Source organism: Anabrus simplex, chromosome 7 (genome assembly GCF_040414725.1).
Source record: "Anabrus simplex isolate iqAnaSimp1 chromosome 7, ASM4041472v1, whole genome shotgun sequence".
Classification (NCBI taxonomy): Eukaryota; Metazoa; Arthropoda; class Insecta; order Orthoptera; family Tettigoniidae; genus Anabrus; species Anabrus simplex.
Window position 1 is genome coordinate 219,617,096 of NC_090271.1, and position 17,583 is coordinate 219,634,678.

Sequence of the window (17,583 nt, forward strand, 5' to 3'; positions counted from 1 at the left end):
GCAGAGATAATATATCAAGGTGTTTGAGTTGCAGCAAGTACCAGTGTCACTCTGTTTATTGTTCACTAAAAAAATCAAAAATGTATGCAAAACAATTTATTTTTAAAAATATATATACTCGACTGCCATTCTTTCATCTCTGATTTTAACTTTTTTTCTGTGAGTTCCAACACTCTTATCTGCTTTAACAGCACCAAGCACTGCAGGTCTGTATTATTTAGAGTTCTGGTTTCGTCACTTTCGTAGTTGTACAAAACACTTCTTTTTCGTTTAGGGATGGCTACATTTGGAGAGTTGACGATTTCTACAGGACTCCCTCCTTCTCCTCCCTCTTCCAATAAGTTACTACAAATTCCACTACAGGTGGAGGAATGTGTTGTGGCTGAACTTCAGAAAGCCCTACTCCAAATGCAGTTGCTCCTATGGAGAAAAAAAAAAAAAATTTAATTCACTAATTTAGTTTTCTACAGACAATTGAATTAAATGGAGCTAAAATCCTAGGCCCAGGATTCAAACTTGGGTACTCTGAACCAAAGGCCTAGGTGCTATTTGGTTCTTATAAAGCAGTAAATAGAAATATCTTAACCTTAAAGTTTGTAGTGTTGGCACACAAAATACTGTATTTTCTACAACATCTATAAACCTGTTCAAGAAAATAATCGTGAATATACTTTAGGAATCCAACAGCTCGTAGATAATATTCTCCCAGTCCTTTAACACTATCCTTTTATTCCTCGTTTGGTTTACGTCACACTTTAGTTTCACCCTCATTTTCTTATTGTTTATCCTTTTCGTAATGGTGCCGATCTCAACTTTCTTGCCGCACATAGCTATCAATTTCGTTTGAATTGCCTCCAACGATTCGGATTATTCTTTCCGAACCACCGGCAATTGGGACTTACTAAAAAGTACCTCATGTTCCCACAATATATTCGTAAATGTTATCTAATGAATACTTTCCATATCGACGAACTTGACGAACGAACAATCAGTGCAAACTACAAACTAAACCGGATTCAGTTGAGGTTATGTTGCGATTGGAACCAAACAAGATAACAGTTGATGATTGTACACAATATGAGTATCTACTGAGTTTCAAATAATCAAACAATCAATCAATCAGTCACTACTGATCTGCATTTAGGGCAGTCGCCCAGGTGGCAGATTCCCTATCTGTTGTTTTCGTACACTTTTCTTAAATGATTTCAAAGAAATTGGAAATTTATTGAACATCTTTCTTGGTAAGTTATTCCAATCCCAACTCACCTTCCTATAAACGAATATTTGCCCCAATTTGTCCTCTTGAATTCCAAATTTACCTTCATGTTGTGATCTTTCTCACTTTTAAAGGCACCACTCAAACTTATTCGTCTACTAATGCCCTTCCACGCCATCTCTCCACTGACAGCTCGGAACATACCACTTACAAGTAACAAGTAACTAATCTCATTTTGTTCCGTATTGAAGATACAGTAACTAAACTCTTTCAAGATTAAAATTATTGTGTCCACCTTTTCAATACAAATATATATTTTTAGTGTTTAAATTCTACATGAATTAAAAACACCAGTTAAGGACATGTTTCGCCCTAGTTATGGGCATATTCAGCCTATATTAATCTTAAGGTCAAGAATTAAAACTATAAACATTGGAACTTATAGTAAACTAATTTAATACTAAATACAATTGTCTTATGCTAGTCCCAGAGAAATCAAAGACAAACAACTACACCACACTTACGTATAATAGCCCGGCTATATATCATATCACTAATATTTTAAAAAAACACAGCATCAACATAGCCTTCAGGGCAATAAATAATAATCGGAACATATTCCTCAACCACAATAGAGTCAATAATAACAACATTACTCAGGATCCGGTGTTTATAGGTTAAAATGTGCCCAGTGTGATCACATATTTTGGACAAACCGGGAGGAGCTTTTAGACCAGGTATCTGGAACATTACATTGCTTCCAAGCATAATAAGTATTCAGCCATGAGCCAGCATATGACAGAAACAGGCCATAAATTCACCTCAATAGAAAATGATTTGACGGTCATTAAAAGCCTAGGCAAGGGGAAATTATTGAACGAAACGGAAAACTTGTACATTTATTTGGATCAAACTTATAACAAAAATAATAATCTTAACGATGTCATCGATAAAAAAAATCTGTTATATGAAACAACTCCACGGTTAATCCAGTCCGTAAATCACAATAAAGTTCCCAGTATGTTTAAATCACTGAACGTATGCGTTCCAATAGCCATAATCCTAGCCTAGGCCCACCCAATCCAATTCAAGTAATGCCTCTCAAGCAACAATGCGGACGCACGATTTGAAACTCACGTCCCCTTCCCTACAACGCTCCACCCCTCTGCTACAGCATCAGTACTACACTAGGAGTAGCAAGCTTAGCCGTTCAGACACAACCGGAACAATTGGTCCCAGCTAACGTCGACAAGACAGGTAAGTTCATACGATAAACACTCACTCTGCAATTATTACCGTATTAGGTTCCACATTCATCATTCTAATTCCCCGGTTTTTCTTTTATCCAGTTACAGACAACTCATATTCCTCCCAGATTGAATATGCACCAATGGGAAGTTAATCAACAAGAATGATGGAATTTTCCAAAATATTTTTATCCGATAAGCAATGAATGATAACAACATGTCTCCAACTTAAACACTTCAACCTTAAGCATAACCATGCTTCTTTCTAAAGGAATATTCAAACTGATTCAAACCCTAACATGAACGACTTTAACCAAGATTCCGGTTTTGCAAAAATTCTTACGACTCAGGCGACCATAACAGTTGAAGAAACCCTTTTCACGCAGTGATAAATTCTAGTCAATACAATTTGAGAAACCCCAATTCACGCTGTGATCAATCCAATCCACAATTGGAAGTCTAGTCATTAAAAAATAAGTTAAATCATTGTTCATAAATTCTGTCAAAGTTAATGCACATATTGTACATACTGTACATATTGTAAACTATGTAAATAGCATAAGACAAGTGTATTTAGTATTAAGTTAGTTTTCTTCTTCTTCTTCTTTTATGACCACATAGGATCACTTTAGTCAGTCCGTCGTTCAGGTCTCTTTGAAGGGATTGTTTGGGCTTTGCGGTCCTCCCAGTACTTCTTCAGACGCTCCGATCTTCGTGCCCTTTCCTCAGTTGAAAATGTGCGTGTTGTTGGTTTGTTTTGTGTAAGGGTAAAGCGGAGGTTTGTATTCTTGAGTTTTGTATTCAATTTTATCTTATTTTTGGTGTCTTCTGTTGTAAGTTAGTTTACTATAAGTTCCAATGTTTATAGTTTTAATTCTTGACCTTAAGATTAATATAGGCTGAAGATGCCCATAACTAGGGCAAAACATGTCCCTAACTGGTGTTTTTAATTCATGTAGAATTTAAACACTAAAAATATATATTTGTATTGAAAAGGTGGACACAATAACTTTAATCTTGAAAGAGTTTACATACCACTTAGTCGAGCAACTCGTCTTCTTTCTCCCAAGTCTTCCCAGCCCAAACTTTGACCACAGCGGGTCCACCCTCGTTTCCATGGCAACTAAATCCCCTACTCCCTTCTCCCCACCCAGGCAGGAGTTACCGGACCACCGTGTAAGAATTGTCAGAACTCTTCTTTCAATATTACCTACAACTATACAATATAATTGGTGTTCAAATACGTCAACCTTGTGTCGGTAGATTTACTGGCACTTTAAACATCTTCCGCGGGACAAAATTCCAGCACCGCGGTGTCTCTGTAAACCGTAAAAGTAGTTAGTGGGATGCAAAATTATTATTATTATTATTATTATTATTATTATTACAGTATTTCGATAAAGGTTTTATGCGATGAGACTGTCAGCTTCAAGACTAAGCTAAATTAATTAAACCCGTTATTCATTCAAACTGGTGAAATGAAAAGTTTATTCGATACATCTCAAGAGTAAAGTTGTGCCATTGCTGGCGAGATTTATTGTTTACGGTACACTTTGACTTCCGATCCACATGGCGGTGCGCTTGAGTATCTACTCCATCAGAGGAGAATCTTTTTATTCTTACCAAATGGAGTACATACTACTTGGGCTGAGAATATACTCCTACTAAATGCTCATGCTCATGAGTATATAATTTGAGTAAGTACTCACGTTTTATTCATACCACCCAAGGAAACCTTTGGAGAAAGGAGAACTAGGTGTATGAATATTAAGAGCGCAGATGGGAAACCACTTCTAGGGAAAGAAGACAAGACAGAAAGATGGCAGGAACATATCCAACAGTTGTACCAAGGTAATGACGTAGATGATATGGCTCTGGAACAAGAAGAGGCTGTTTATGCTGATGAAATGGGAGACCCAATTTCGAGGTCAGAATTCGAGAAAGAGACCTTAATAGGAACAAGGCACCTGGAATTGATAGCATTCTCTCTGAATTACTGACTGCCTTGGGAGAAACCATCATGGCGAGGTTATTTCATTTAGTGTGCGAGATGTATGAGCCAGGGAAAGTGCCATCCAATTTTCAGCAGAATGTCGTTATACTTATTTCCAAGAAAGCTGGTGCTGACAAGTGTGAATACTACCACACCATTAGTTTAATAGCTCATACCTGCAAAATTTTAACACGTATTATTTACAGAAGAATGGAAAGACTAGTTGAAACTGAGCTGGGAGAAAATCAATTTGGATTCAGAAGAAATGGAGGAACACGTGAAGCAATCCTGACTTTGTGTGTGATCTTAGAGGATCGAATAAAGGACAAGCCGACGTACATGGCATTCATAGATCTAGAAAAGGCATTTGATAATGTTGATTGGACCAAGCTATTTGAGATTCTGAAGGCGATTGGGATCAGATACAGAGAACGGAGAATTATCTACAATCTTTATAAAAATCAGTTTGCAGTGATAAGAATCGAGGGCATTGAAAAAGAAGCGGCAATCCAGAAAGAAGTGAGGCAAGGTTGCAGCTTGTTCCCCCTCCTTTTCAGTGTTTATATAGAACAGGCAGTAAAGAAAATCAAAGACAAATATGGGAAGGGAATTACGATCCAAGGAGAGGAAATCAAAACCCTGAGATTTGCTGATGATATTATTTTATCCAAGACTGCAGAAGATCTGGAGAAATTGCTGAATGGTATGGACAGTCTTGGGTAAGGAGTACAAAATGAAAATAAATAAGTCCAAAACGAAAGTAATGGAGTGCAGTCAAACAGTCAGATGATGCAGGAAACATTAGATTAGAAAATGAAGTCTTACAGGAAGTAGATGAGTATTGTTACTTGTATAGTAAAATAACTAGCAATGGTAGAAGTAAGGAGGACATAAAATGTAGACTAGCACAAGCAAAGAAGGCCTTTCTTAAGAAAATAAATTTGCTCACTTCGAACGTTGATATAGGAATTAGATGTTTTTGAAGACATTCATCTGGAGCATGGCATTGTATGGAAGGTCTTAAAAAAAAAAAAAAAAAAAAAAGCAGAAGAAAAAAACATGAATCATATTCCAACCTGTTTCTTCAGTAAACTTACAACTGGTGCCAAATGCAGCTCTTAAGAATAAAGGTCTGTTTACAGAGATTTCAGAGATATAGTGACAAATCAATTTTCAGGTAATACCGAGATAGGGCATTCCACACCCTTAAATGAGAACTTGAAATGAGAATGTAAAACTACTACACATTAGCTACCCATTCATTTCTTCTTTATTGAGGGTTGTACTGTGGTAGTTAAGTTATTTTCACAGTCTTCATGTTTGCTGATTTAATCCAAATAATGCAGATCTTCTTACCAAATACGGTGAAACTCCTCATTTATGAACCTTGGGATATTACAACTGGGGAGGTCCTTTATTGAGAGGGTATGTATGTTGAGTAAGTACCCCAATCAAACCATAAATTTATAACATGCATTATGCAGACTTTAACTCTTTAAGTAAAATTAAGTACTTTAATTCTAAATACAGTCATACATAGAATGATAAGACCACCAAAAGGAACACATAATAGAATTGTGGAAAGAGGGAGAAATAGAAAGATAATAAAAAGACAAGGACAATCTCCTCATCTTCAAATAGATTGGCTTTGTATCCATCAATCCCCATTCCATCAACATTAATTTCTTCTCAGCTCTCAACAAACTCAATTCTGTTTCCCTGTTTAACATCAGGAGGATGGGCTTCATCATTCATTAACCCATTACTGGTAGTGCATAGCGTCCGAAAAAAACGGACATCACAAAAAATAAAATTGTATGGTATTAATGCATGGTTTTAAGCCCACGATACTTTCTTGTGCTTCAGAAGGGCTGTAGCTAACAAGAACCAAGAGTACATTATTCTTTCTCCTTACCATTTATTGTTAAATCACACTTATTGCGAGCATGGTGGCAAGATAGTACGGAGTTTTGTGCAACAGTCAAGATTTTTATTTATGAATTAACAAATATTTCCAATAATTGTAAACTTTGGTATGGACAGTATTGTTGACACTCCTATAAATCTACTGACACACAAAGATGTCAATTATGTCTTATTATTGACGTGACAGAGGCTTGTAAATATAACTGTCCTGAAAGTCGGACGCTATGCACAGGGAGTCCTACTGTCTCAGACATTTGTATTCCCTTACTAGTTTGAGTGCCTTTGCTGGCAGGACCTAGTGTTTACAGTGCAGTATGTCTTTTGGTATGGGCTAGAGTAATTTTGTTACTTTCATTAATCTGTCTGTCTTATCCTTCGCTTTGACAATATGAAAGCGACTGAGGTATGAGCGATGCTAGTAATGCCATTTCTTATGCAGCCAGTCCCTGCTATGAATGGTGTGAAAATGTTGTGCATAGGGTCAGTTGGTGTGGGTATGCATTTCAGTGGGCTTGCTAGACTGATATGTAATCGCAACTCCTGGTTCGGTGAGGAAAGCAATGGGAAATTACCTCACTCCTCATTTTCCTAGTACGCCTCTTCAGTGATGTCTAGGCCATTTACAGCAGCTGATGGCGGAGCTGCAGAGGATCCAACCAGCCTTAGGGCTGAGGACTGAACATACACTAGTTTGATGGTGAGTGAAGTATTGGAAGCTTTGGAGGAAGAACTGACATTTGGAGAGGAGTAGCACATCAAACCTCCTGATGATGGATGTGAAACGGTTCATGATAATGACAGATGAGTATGAGAGTAATTTAAATTACCTTAGTAGAAACCTACTTCTGAGTAAATGTGAAGGGCAAATTGCTTCAACAAAGTATGAAAAAGGGAGGCTAGGTCCAGTGCTAGTCAAAATATTATTGAAAGTTTACAGATGGAACTGAAAAACCCAGAAAACCGTGCAAAAGGAAACTCATACGAAATTAGAGTCATATGTAAGAATGGACCAGTACCCCTGTTTCCAATATCCCTGGTAGAAAATTCAAAAGCATTAGTAGGTCAAATTGTAACACAAAAGAAGCAACCCCAAAGTGGACAAGATCACAGTCTACATCCCATTTAGTGACTGTTTTCATGTCTCCCTTCCCCCCTCCATCAGATGATGCAAAAAATTGTGAAATTCCGATTGACTTCTTTCTCTGCCAGTGGCTATAGGATACCTTTCCACCTTTCCAATTGTATACAGCAATATAAAATGATAGGCTGAGAGAATTTTGACTTGGAGGAAGTGTAGTCCTCTTATTGGTGCAGGAGGAACTGAATCAAACAGGGGGCATACAATATTCTTTGACGACTACTTTACATTCCTAAAATTGGTAAGACATCTGGCTTCAAAGAGAATACGTGCAACAGGGACATTTTAAGGAAACCGGACAGAGAAGTGTTCCCTCCAAAGAAAGGCAGACAGGGAATAGAAAAAGGGGATCAAACGACTGCAGGAGTTTTGGTGGTGCGTTACTGGTGAACTGAAATGACAACATTGTTGCCACTGCTGGTACGAACTACAAACAGATAGAGTTGAGCGGTCCATCAAGGTGGTCCAGCGTAAAAAATTATATAAAGTGTCTGTACCGCAATGAAAGCTGTTCAAGTCCTATAGTGGCATCCGAAGAGTGGTTCTGCTTGACAAGTTTGAACTTCACTTGAAATGCTGTGGATATCACAATCAGTAAATACATAACCGTAAATAGCATATACAGTATTGTGATAAGTCCTTAGTGGAAATTGTAGATCTGCTTTACATTGTAAATTGGATAAGGTAATCCAACTCTCTAACACTACCTTGTGTACAACATTATTGTACAATTAAATGCTCAGTAACTAGTGTTGTTGTACTGAATTTGTATTGAAAAGGTGGACCGTTTTAAGTTTTCCTATCATCCTTTCTCAGTTCAATACGGACAAAAATGAAATTCCTAGGTTTAAATAGCGTCTGATATATCGGATGGCCTGTGTAAATAAAACTATCACATGTATGAACGTTATGATTGTTGGAACGTGTTTCTGAAATTATTAAGAGTAGAAATGGGTAGATAAATTGAAATAAAATGCAAAAAATTAACTTCATGCACTAATGGGTTAAGGCAGCATCTAGACATATCTTCATTTTTGATGTGGGAAATGTAGAATAAGAAGAAAGTTTGGCTAAACATAGGAAAAGTGAAGAAATAACAAGATAAAGGAGAATACTGGTGGTAAAAGAGTAATTTCTGTTTCTGTTCAAAAGTAGCCTACAACTGTTCTACTGTATTAAGATGCTTCAACATCACAGTGATAAATCACAAATTTTCTTGGTTCCTGTAATGCCTGGTAAGTAGGTGTTTTTTGAATTTTCTTTGGTCAAATCATCTTTCTTTCACCTTTCCCCTCACTCTCACCACCAGTACACTCATTGTTAGGTTTCGTTGCATGTATGAATGATTTCACTTATATGAATGAATTGAACTGAACATAACAGGCTTTCGCCCAGTTACAATGTTCCAATAAAATAAACACTCACAGACTACAGCTAGACACTAACTACTTACTACTTAACTACTTCTAAATCTACTTTGTAGCATCTTGCACATGGGCGGATCGCCAGCTCCACATGCAACACACCACCTAACTAAACTAACTACTTTACTACATAAATATACTACTTAACTACTTCTAAATCTACTTTGTAGCATCCTGCACATGGGCGGATCGCCAGCTCCACATTCGTTGCATGTACATCCTTTACAATTTCATGTATATCAGCTTTTTCACAGATTGTCAAACCTTTACGTATAGATCCCATGGCGCTTTAGACAAAACATCTGATGAATAAGTGAAGAGAAAAATAAAGTTACAGTATGTGTAAAATTGATCGTGGTAACTGGAATTTTGAATCCATCTGTCAGGGAATATTAAACCGCTTTTTTCATTCGTCTGCTTCCAGTTAACAGTTCTGGAGGGCTACAGAGCTGGGCTAATTGGTACAATACTACTACAGAACCTTTGCCTGCTGGACAATACAGTGCATTTGTATGCTGTTCCCAGAAGTAAATTTTTCATTTTTGTAACTCAGACCATAGTACACTGTATTGGGTTCCAGAATCCCAGTTTTGTCCTTAGTTTAGGACTGTTAAATAGCTGCCTGTTTCCATGTCTGAACGTGTCTTTAAACGAGAGTTGATTTTATAATTATTTCTGAATTGTTTCAGTTTGGACATCCTATTTAAGGAGTGTCCATAAGGAGAGGTTTCACTTTATTACACTTTTTCTCTTTTCTGTTTTGAATATTTTAAACATAATTTTCCTTTCTGTGACAGTTTGGCTAATTAAGCAACATTGGCTTATTGTCTCAGTTTTTCATTCCAAGTATTGTGCCGAATGCACATTATCTTTGGAAGTGAACTAAAGCAGGATGTTCTACTCTATGATTAGATGTATGTATGTTCAGTCCATCAGCGATTCCACTGGTGGGATCCTCAACAGCTCTGCCATCAGCTGTCATAGATGGCCTAGGAATTACTGAAGATGCATACTAGGGAAATGAGGAGTGAGGTAGTTTCCTGTTGCTTTCCTCGCCAAGCCAGAGTTCCTATCCCATATCAGTCTGCCAAGCCCACTGAAATGGATACACCAACCAACCCTATGAGCAACATTTTCACACCATTCATAGCAGGGACTGGCTGCATAAGGATTGGCATTACTAGCATTGCTCATACCTCAGTCACTTTCATATTGTCAAAGCCAAGGATAAGACAGAGACAGATTTATGAACATAACAAAATTGCTCTAGCCTATACCAGAAGACATAGTGTACTGTAAACACTAGGTCCTGCCAGCAAAGGCATTATGATTAGATACCAACAACATAAGGAACCCTCAAAAGGAAGGCATCCACGAAAGTGGAACAAAGTGTTGTTTCGTACTTGAGATGTAATATTTTGCATTATTGTTTTCTTACTAGATCTGGCAACAATGGACAGCCATTTTGACAAACAAAGAAGACAACAGGATCGAGGGAAAGATATAGTCACTCAGCTGCATGCATTGTCAGAGTCTATGAGGGCTAACTCGGAGCACCTGGCCACAGTCGTACAGAAGGAAGTACAAACACAGCTGGAAAAAGGGCAAGTGAGGTAATTGCTGTTGATTACTAATTTACATTGATTGGATTTTGTAGTATGTAAATACAGAAAAGGTAAATGGTATGATAAATATTTATTCCAGCACACTTCTGAATGCTTGGAATGTGAAAAGGTAACAGATCTTAATCAGTTTGTTGTAAATCTATCAGCACTTCCTATTTGAACTACTTATATTTCTGTGGAAGACAATATTAGTTCATCACTAATTTGTACTAATTGAAACATCATTTTGTAATTTTATACACCTCTTTGATTTCTGGCCTTCACAGAGAGAGGCCATAGCTTTATGTAGGCTGAGAATACAGTAGGTCATGGAAGATCTACGCATTCTTACCTCCTGAAGAGGGAAAACTCGCCCAGTGTGTTCTTGTGGTGCCAAATTCACTCTGGCCCACATTCTCACAGTGTGCCAATATCTTGGCCTAAGACAGGATACGCTCAAACTCATATTAGCCGATTACAGGAATACTATTTATCTCATCATTCACTTTATGTGTGAGAGTGGATTAATCAAGGGCTTCTAAATTTCAAGTTATTAGTGTCATTTTTGCCTTAATAAAATATTTATTATTATTATTATCATCATCATCATCATCATCATCATTTGTAATTCTTTTCAAATTCCTTCATTTAATACATAGATTTAAATTTACTTTTACTTTTTGTTTCAACTTAAATTGTTCAGAGAGGATGGTTACCGTGTACTTCCTCTTAAAACAACAATCACCACCACCCCCTGTTTGCCCTTCACAGGGCATGGCAGTGTTTCATGTTTTTGCTGCCCTCATTTGCTTGCTTCATGCCTGGGCAGTCTGTTGATATGGGTGTAGCCTCATAGAAAGATTTTCCCACCAGGGGCTGAGCTAGTCCACCTATCTAGTCTCTTCCTCAGACTCTCCTGCCAATAACTTGTCCCTCCACCACAAGCTTCTTCAAGGTTCCTGTTCTTCTGGTGGTGTATCTTAAGTATCAGAGGTAAGCCTGTTTGATACCCTCAAGAAGTCTTATATTTGGTTGTGTAGTTCTCCCAGCACAAACGTATTGTAGGAATTGGAAAAATTGGCATTTACAGAGGAAGTCCACTATAGCAAGTACGGCATATAGCAAGAACTTCGTTGTAATGACAGGTGTTTTTTTTCATGTCCCTTGAAAATTCCTATATTAAACTGTGTAATATCCTTTGGTTACAACAAGAATCCTTCCACTGATTCATCCATTATTATGAGTCATTAGTGTGTGTAATTTTTTTCTATTCTCGATATTTATCCTTCAACTATTATATTGAATGCAATCGATCTTCCATATTTATTTTTTGCTACATGTACTGGCGAGTTCTATCGTCAATATTGGAAGGTGTTGCAGAAGTTGGACTAGTAATACCTGTCAACTTGTGTAAACAAACCAAGTTTGAAATGAAAGTGGAGAACATGTTTTCATAATAATTGCATAAATAATGTGGCGGAAACCAGAGAGAGTGAGACCAGTGCGCAGTTTGGATAAAGCCTTTGAGCATCGTGTCATGTTAAGACAGGGAAATGTGGCAATAAAATGAAAGTCAAACACAAAGCAATCAACCATACTCGTTTATTTTGTACAAACTTCCTTTATACATAATGTAGTGTTGATCAAGGAATGGTGGTAAGTGCACAGGAGATTCAAATAAATGTGTGAATTATTCAGAGTTTGTTGTTTTCTTTATCTCCACTAACTTTCTAACATTGGGAGTCCGACTGTAATTACTCATCAGACTAACTTTAAACGTGCATCGGAAAGATTCACTCTTCGTTGGGACTTTGTGTGCTTCATTAAAGAAAATATACTTTCACGTACATATGTTGTCCCAAACATGTTTATTACTTGAGGTACCAGGTTGAAATCTTTTGCGTGGGACATTTTTATAAAATACCAGTTGTGTTTTACAGCCGGGCTCCATGGCTAAATGGTCAGCGTGTTGGCCTTTGGTCATGGGTTCCCGGGTTCGATTCCTGGCAGGGTCGGGAATTTTAACAATCATAGGTTAATTTCGTGGCACGAGGGCTGGGTGTATGTGTCGTCTTCATCATCATTTCATCGGCGTCATGATGTGCAGGTCGCCTGTGGGCGTCAAATCAAAAGACATGCACCTAGCGAGCCGAACATGTCCTAAAAACCATACACCCATTTCATTTCAGTGTTGTACACAAGAAAAATGTTCCCATCAGCATATTTATCAGACTACTTCAATAAGCTCGTTCTGGAATTTAGAGACCATTTTGTTAACATCAACTGTAAAAGGAGATGTACAGTAAAGTCTGACTCGATACAAGCAAGATCGCTGAACCTCTGTTCGAATGTTTCCTTCATGTCGCACAGCAAGACCATCACCATCATCATCATTTCTTCGTACCACCAAGCCGGGTGCGGTTATGTACGAGCCACCTCTTGTTTTTGTTTTTCCTGTCCCTCCACAGATGATGATCATATGTGCAATGCTAGTTTACATCTCTAATTTTAATGTCCTTGAAAATCTGCTTATCCCAACATCAAAAGATCTTCCTATTGGTCACTTCCTGGGAACACTGCAGTTAGAGTATGCTCGAGGAGTCCTGTGGGAAGCCATTCTTTTCTTGTGACCATACCATTGCAATCTGTTCTAGTGTCTCCAGCAGGTTTCTTTCCCGCCCATGCTGCTGTCGGATATCCACATTCCTTATTTTATCCATTTTTGTTTTTTGTGGATGAGAATGGAGGAATTTCATTTCTGTTGCCTGAAGACGACTCTTTGTTGATCCAGTAAGTGTTTCTGTTTCCTGACCATACATTATTATAGGTACCAGATATATTTTGTACCATGTAATCACTAAATGGAGAAGCATCATCTTCCATGTTTTCATTCCTGAACACTGACTTTAAGCTTTGAAAATTGACAACATAGCGTTCTTCCAGATGGCGACACTATAGTTCTAGCTTTCATTGAAAACTTGCAATGCAATAGTAGAGGTCCGCAGTAATCCTCATGTTACCCTGCAGACCTGTATTTAAAGCGTTCAGATGAGTCGTTTGGCCAGCAAGGAAGGCAGGATCTTGCATCCACTGAGTGTCGTCCAGCTCTGGCACTGGCATACTTTTTAACTGCATGAATGATTTAATCTCCTTATGTATACTTAAACACCTACTTATACAGTGGTTAAGCCAGCATAGTTTGAAGTAATGAGAAATACCTCCATATTCGGCATCATTTTGTCCTAAAGCACTTTGAACTGCCAGGAGATGAAGGCATGGAATTGTAAATACTTCACCATTTTACAGACAGCTCCCTCTGTGGATTAGTGGTAGAGTGTCAGCCTTTGGATCGCAAGATAGCGGGTTCAAACTCGGCAGAGGTAGGCAGATTTTTTAAGGGTAGAACAAAATCCATTTGACACTCCATGTCATACAACGTCGGCATGTAAAAGATCTCTGGTAACACATCTGGTGTTTACTCGACAAAATTAATTGAAACCCAGCCATAGACGCCTAAGAGATATTCGGTTTACTCTGCCATCTAGTAGGTGTAGAGTAAAATGGAACGCTGAAATTGACGAGCAAGCAGCCATATGGTATCAAATTAAACTGCTTGCATACGGTAGCTGAAGCCATACAATTATTATTATTATTATTATTATTATTATTATTATTATTATTATTATTCAGACAATGCCCATAACACTGCTAAGTTTCACACTTTTAGTGCAGTTGTTTTGTCTATGAATAAGGCAGCGAATTGCTCTCATATTGCCAGTCCACCATTTTACAAACATTGTCCATAAAATTGCTAAGCATCACACTATTAGCACATTTTGAAAAGGTTAACACCACTAATACAGTGCATACATAATTTTCATTGAGCTTGAGGAAAGAAGGGGAGTCATAACGAGACCAAAGTGGAACATGTCTCTTGAATTCTCAGAAATCATGTAAAAATGTCTGAGAAAATGCAGTTTCACAAAACACGCTTTGGTTAATGATCATCTTAAAGAAAATGTAAAATATTAGCCGCATACGCAAGTGGTTCATTAAAGGAGTTTCGTTCGGGGAAAAATGTTGCCAGCACTAGCATAAAAGATTGGTGGTGGCATTGTGGTGTCATTATTCTAGTTTCCATTCGTGGAATGCAGCATGCATTCCATTGCAGTCATGATCAAAGGCGCCAGTCGAAAAGGAAAAATTACATCTCCCCACAGGAAAGAAGAGTCTTACCTTGCACCATAACCACACCACAATTTTATCTCCCCAAAGCACTAGGCAACAAGACAATGCGTAATCATGCAGCGGGAGACTGGTAGTTGTGGTGACTTAAGATTTAAATAATATGCGCGCAAATGTCACGTGTCACTACACCTTGCTTGCACGCTATGACGTACCTTAGTTGTCGGAAAATGAAACTTCTGCAATGTTGAGACCGCAAGCCAGGCTAGATGAGGCGGTCTATAGCCGTTAGAACTCATAGCTCATATAACTCAGACGTGTCCATGTCACTTGTACAGGTGGATCGTTCGCAGGCAAGTTGTCAAGTACAAATATGGCCTGGCCAAGTCCATTGCATCACAATGGCAGTGGGGAGTACGTCTGGGAGAGAAAGGAAATTTGGGGGGGTAGCCATAAGATAGTACTCTAGCCAGCAACGTAGCAATGAGATAGCAAGCCAGACAAGGGTCAGCTTCAAGCCGCTGGTAGAGCCACATCAGCTCTTCGCTCTCAAAGCCACATTCATTCATCACTGTTGTAAACTGCCTAGACAACCCAAACAGGTGACATTATTATGTCATCGGCTTACCACACTGTGTGCAGTTAGTACAAGAGTTCTATTTATAGTCATCTTGCAACTAGCTGTTGCCATCTCAGTAGGACCGGCGGAATTCTTCATAAATACCCATACTGCGGGTCTAGTTGGACCCCAGTGGCAGCTAACATATAAAAACTTGTGGAATGAATTACTAGCACTATACCAGCACAGAAATCCATTGATCATTTCTCATCGCCCATTAGCATTATGCTGTCTTAGTTGTCAACCCTGGTTAGTACCTTACCCAGAGCATCATTTGTTTTCTCTAATTAGAACCTGGGTACGATGAACATATCCTCTAAATACATTGGACATTCGAAGTGCACCAAAGCCACTCCCTCCCTATCCTGGGTGTGTCTGGTGGATTGTTGACCCCTCATGGTGAAGGTTGCCTGTCTCACAGTCTCTGTTTTCAGTTTTCTCTTATGCTTGAATCTTTTCATTTCTGTCAAATATTTTCCTGTATTTATTCTTCCCATTATAACTTCTCTTTTTCCAGATGCACCTTGATTGGGGCAAATATGATTCCTCTCCACTTTATTCTTATTCTTTTCCCAATTCATTTGTGCTAGTATGTTAATGCCTACTGTTTCCTAATGTGTAAAATCTAAGATTTTTTCATAGATGTTAATTTTTGTGATTAAAACGAAATCTCTGTGATTACTCTGTTTCAGCATTCAAGAAAGCCTTAAAACAGCTGTGGCTGAGGCCGTCAAAGAACACGTTGCAAAAGGATTCCGTGCTCATAAGGCTGTGATTGAAGATAGTGTAATAACAGCAGTGAGGTCGCGTGCTGTAACCCCCGCTCCACATATTGTAGATACTCAGCTTCATCAATCTCAGCTGCTGCAGCTCATATCACAGGGTCATATTAGTCAGGCATTCCAACAGGTTTGTTGTACTAAAAAGCAATCTCATAGATTTTTAAGTCATAATGAGTTACTTCTCCGGAACCCTGTTTGCTTTGATCTTTCCTGTCAAAATGAAATGCAGTGTAAAATGTATTTTCAGGGTGTTGTTTCATATGAGCTGAATATTCCAATATCTAGTTTTAATTTTAAATAATTTTTCTGTACTTTTCCATGCTTTTTAGTACCATCTCTTCCATCATAATGTATTTTTTGCATATCTCATTTCTTCAGGTGGGTTTATGTTGACAAGCAGTGCTCTCTCTATTTTACATTGTACATTGATGCTACAAAATATGATGATTTAAAATAATTAGCTTTCTGTTTAGTTCTACCCTTGTCTTTATTTCCGTAATCATGTTCCAGCTTCCCTGTAGATTATCCTCCTTGTATGTTATTTATTTTATTACTTGTTTTTAATACCGTTTCTTACGTTTTATCCCCTTTATTCACTTGATTGTTATTTTAGTGTTCTCCCTAGGACCTTTTTAATGGGTGCACTGCCCTGCTGATTTTACAGACTGCCCGACTAAAATAAACTAGACATATGCTACTTACGTAATATTAATACATATTTGAGTTGTTGGGTGCTCCAAATTACAATGTAAATACTGTCAAATAATCTTCGTTATTGTCAGCAAAATTGCATCAATTACATTAAATGTTTAGCTTGACTATGGCGTAGTGCTGTGCGCGAGCAGTGTATGGATTAACGGGGAATCGCATAAAAGCTCTTGATTCCGCATGCCGTTACAAATTCGTATGGCACTCCACAGCAACCGAGTGGTAAGCCCCGGAGTTACATTATTATGAACAAGCAGTAGAACACTAGTTCAAAATATTCTTATGTTTTGTTCGTGACAACATTAAAATAGTTTAATTTTACAGTCAATGTTTACCCGTCTGATATTATTGCTAATGCTCTGAGGGAGATAAATTGAGATTTTATCATATTCATTTTTTAAGAATAATATCCGCCCGGCTACTCATTTCTGCCACCTGGCTGATGAAAATTTCTGAGGAGATCACTGTATTTGTAGGTGTTTTATTATCGTCTGTTATCGTGATTTTCTTACGATTTTGCAGTCTTTTTTTCTTCATTTGTAATTTTCACTGGCAGGTAATAATGTTATTGTTTATAAATCCCACGAACTACTTTTGACGGTTTTCAGAGATGCCAAGGTACCGGAATTTTGTCCTGCAGGTGTTCATGTAGACACGAGACTGATGTATTTCAGCCCCTTCAAATACCACCGGACTGAGCCAGGATCAAACTTAGCAAGTTGGGGTCAAAGGGCCTCACCG

The 17,583-nt window shown here is 38.0% G+C and overlaps 1 protein-coding gene across 6 annotated transcripts in view; it reads left to right on the forward strand.

The window, feature by feature from the left end:
• Positions 1-17,583, forward strand: part of Ge-1 (Enhancer of mRNA-decapping protein 4 homolog Ge-1) — a 320,261-nt gene that overhangs the window by 242,045 nt on the left and 60,633 nt on the right. For all 6 annotated transcript variants that reach the window (XM_067151567.2, XM_067151568.2, XM_067151563.2 and 3 more), the window contains 2 exons: positions 10,386-10,557; positions 16,045-16,261. In XM_067151567.2, the coding sequence (XP_067007668.2) occupies positions 10,386-10,557; positions 16,045-16,261 (389 nt within the window). The remainder of the gene's footprint in view (positions 1-10,385; positions 10,558-16,044; positions 16,262-17,583) is intronic.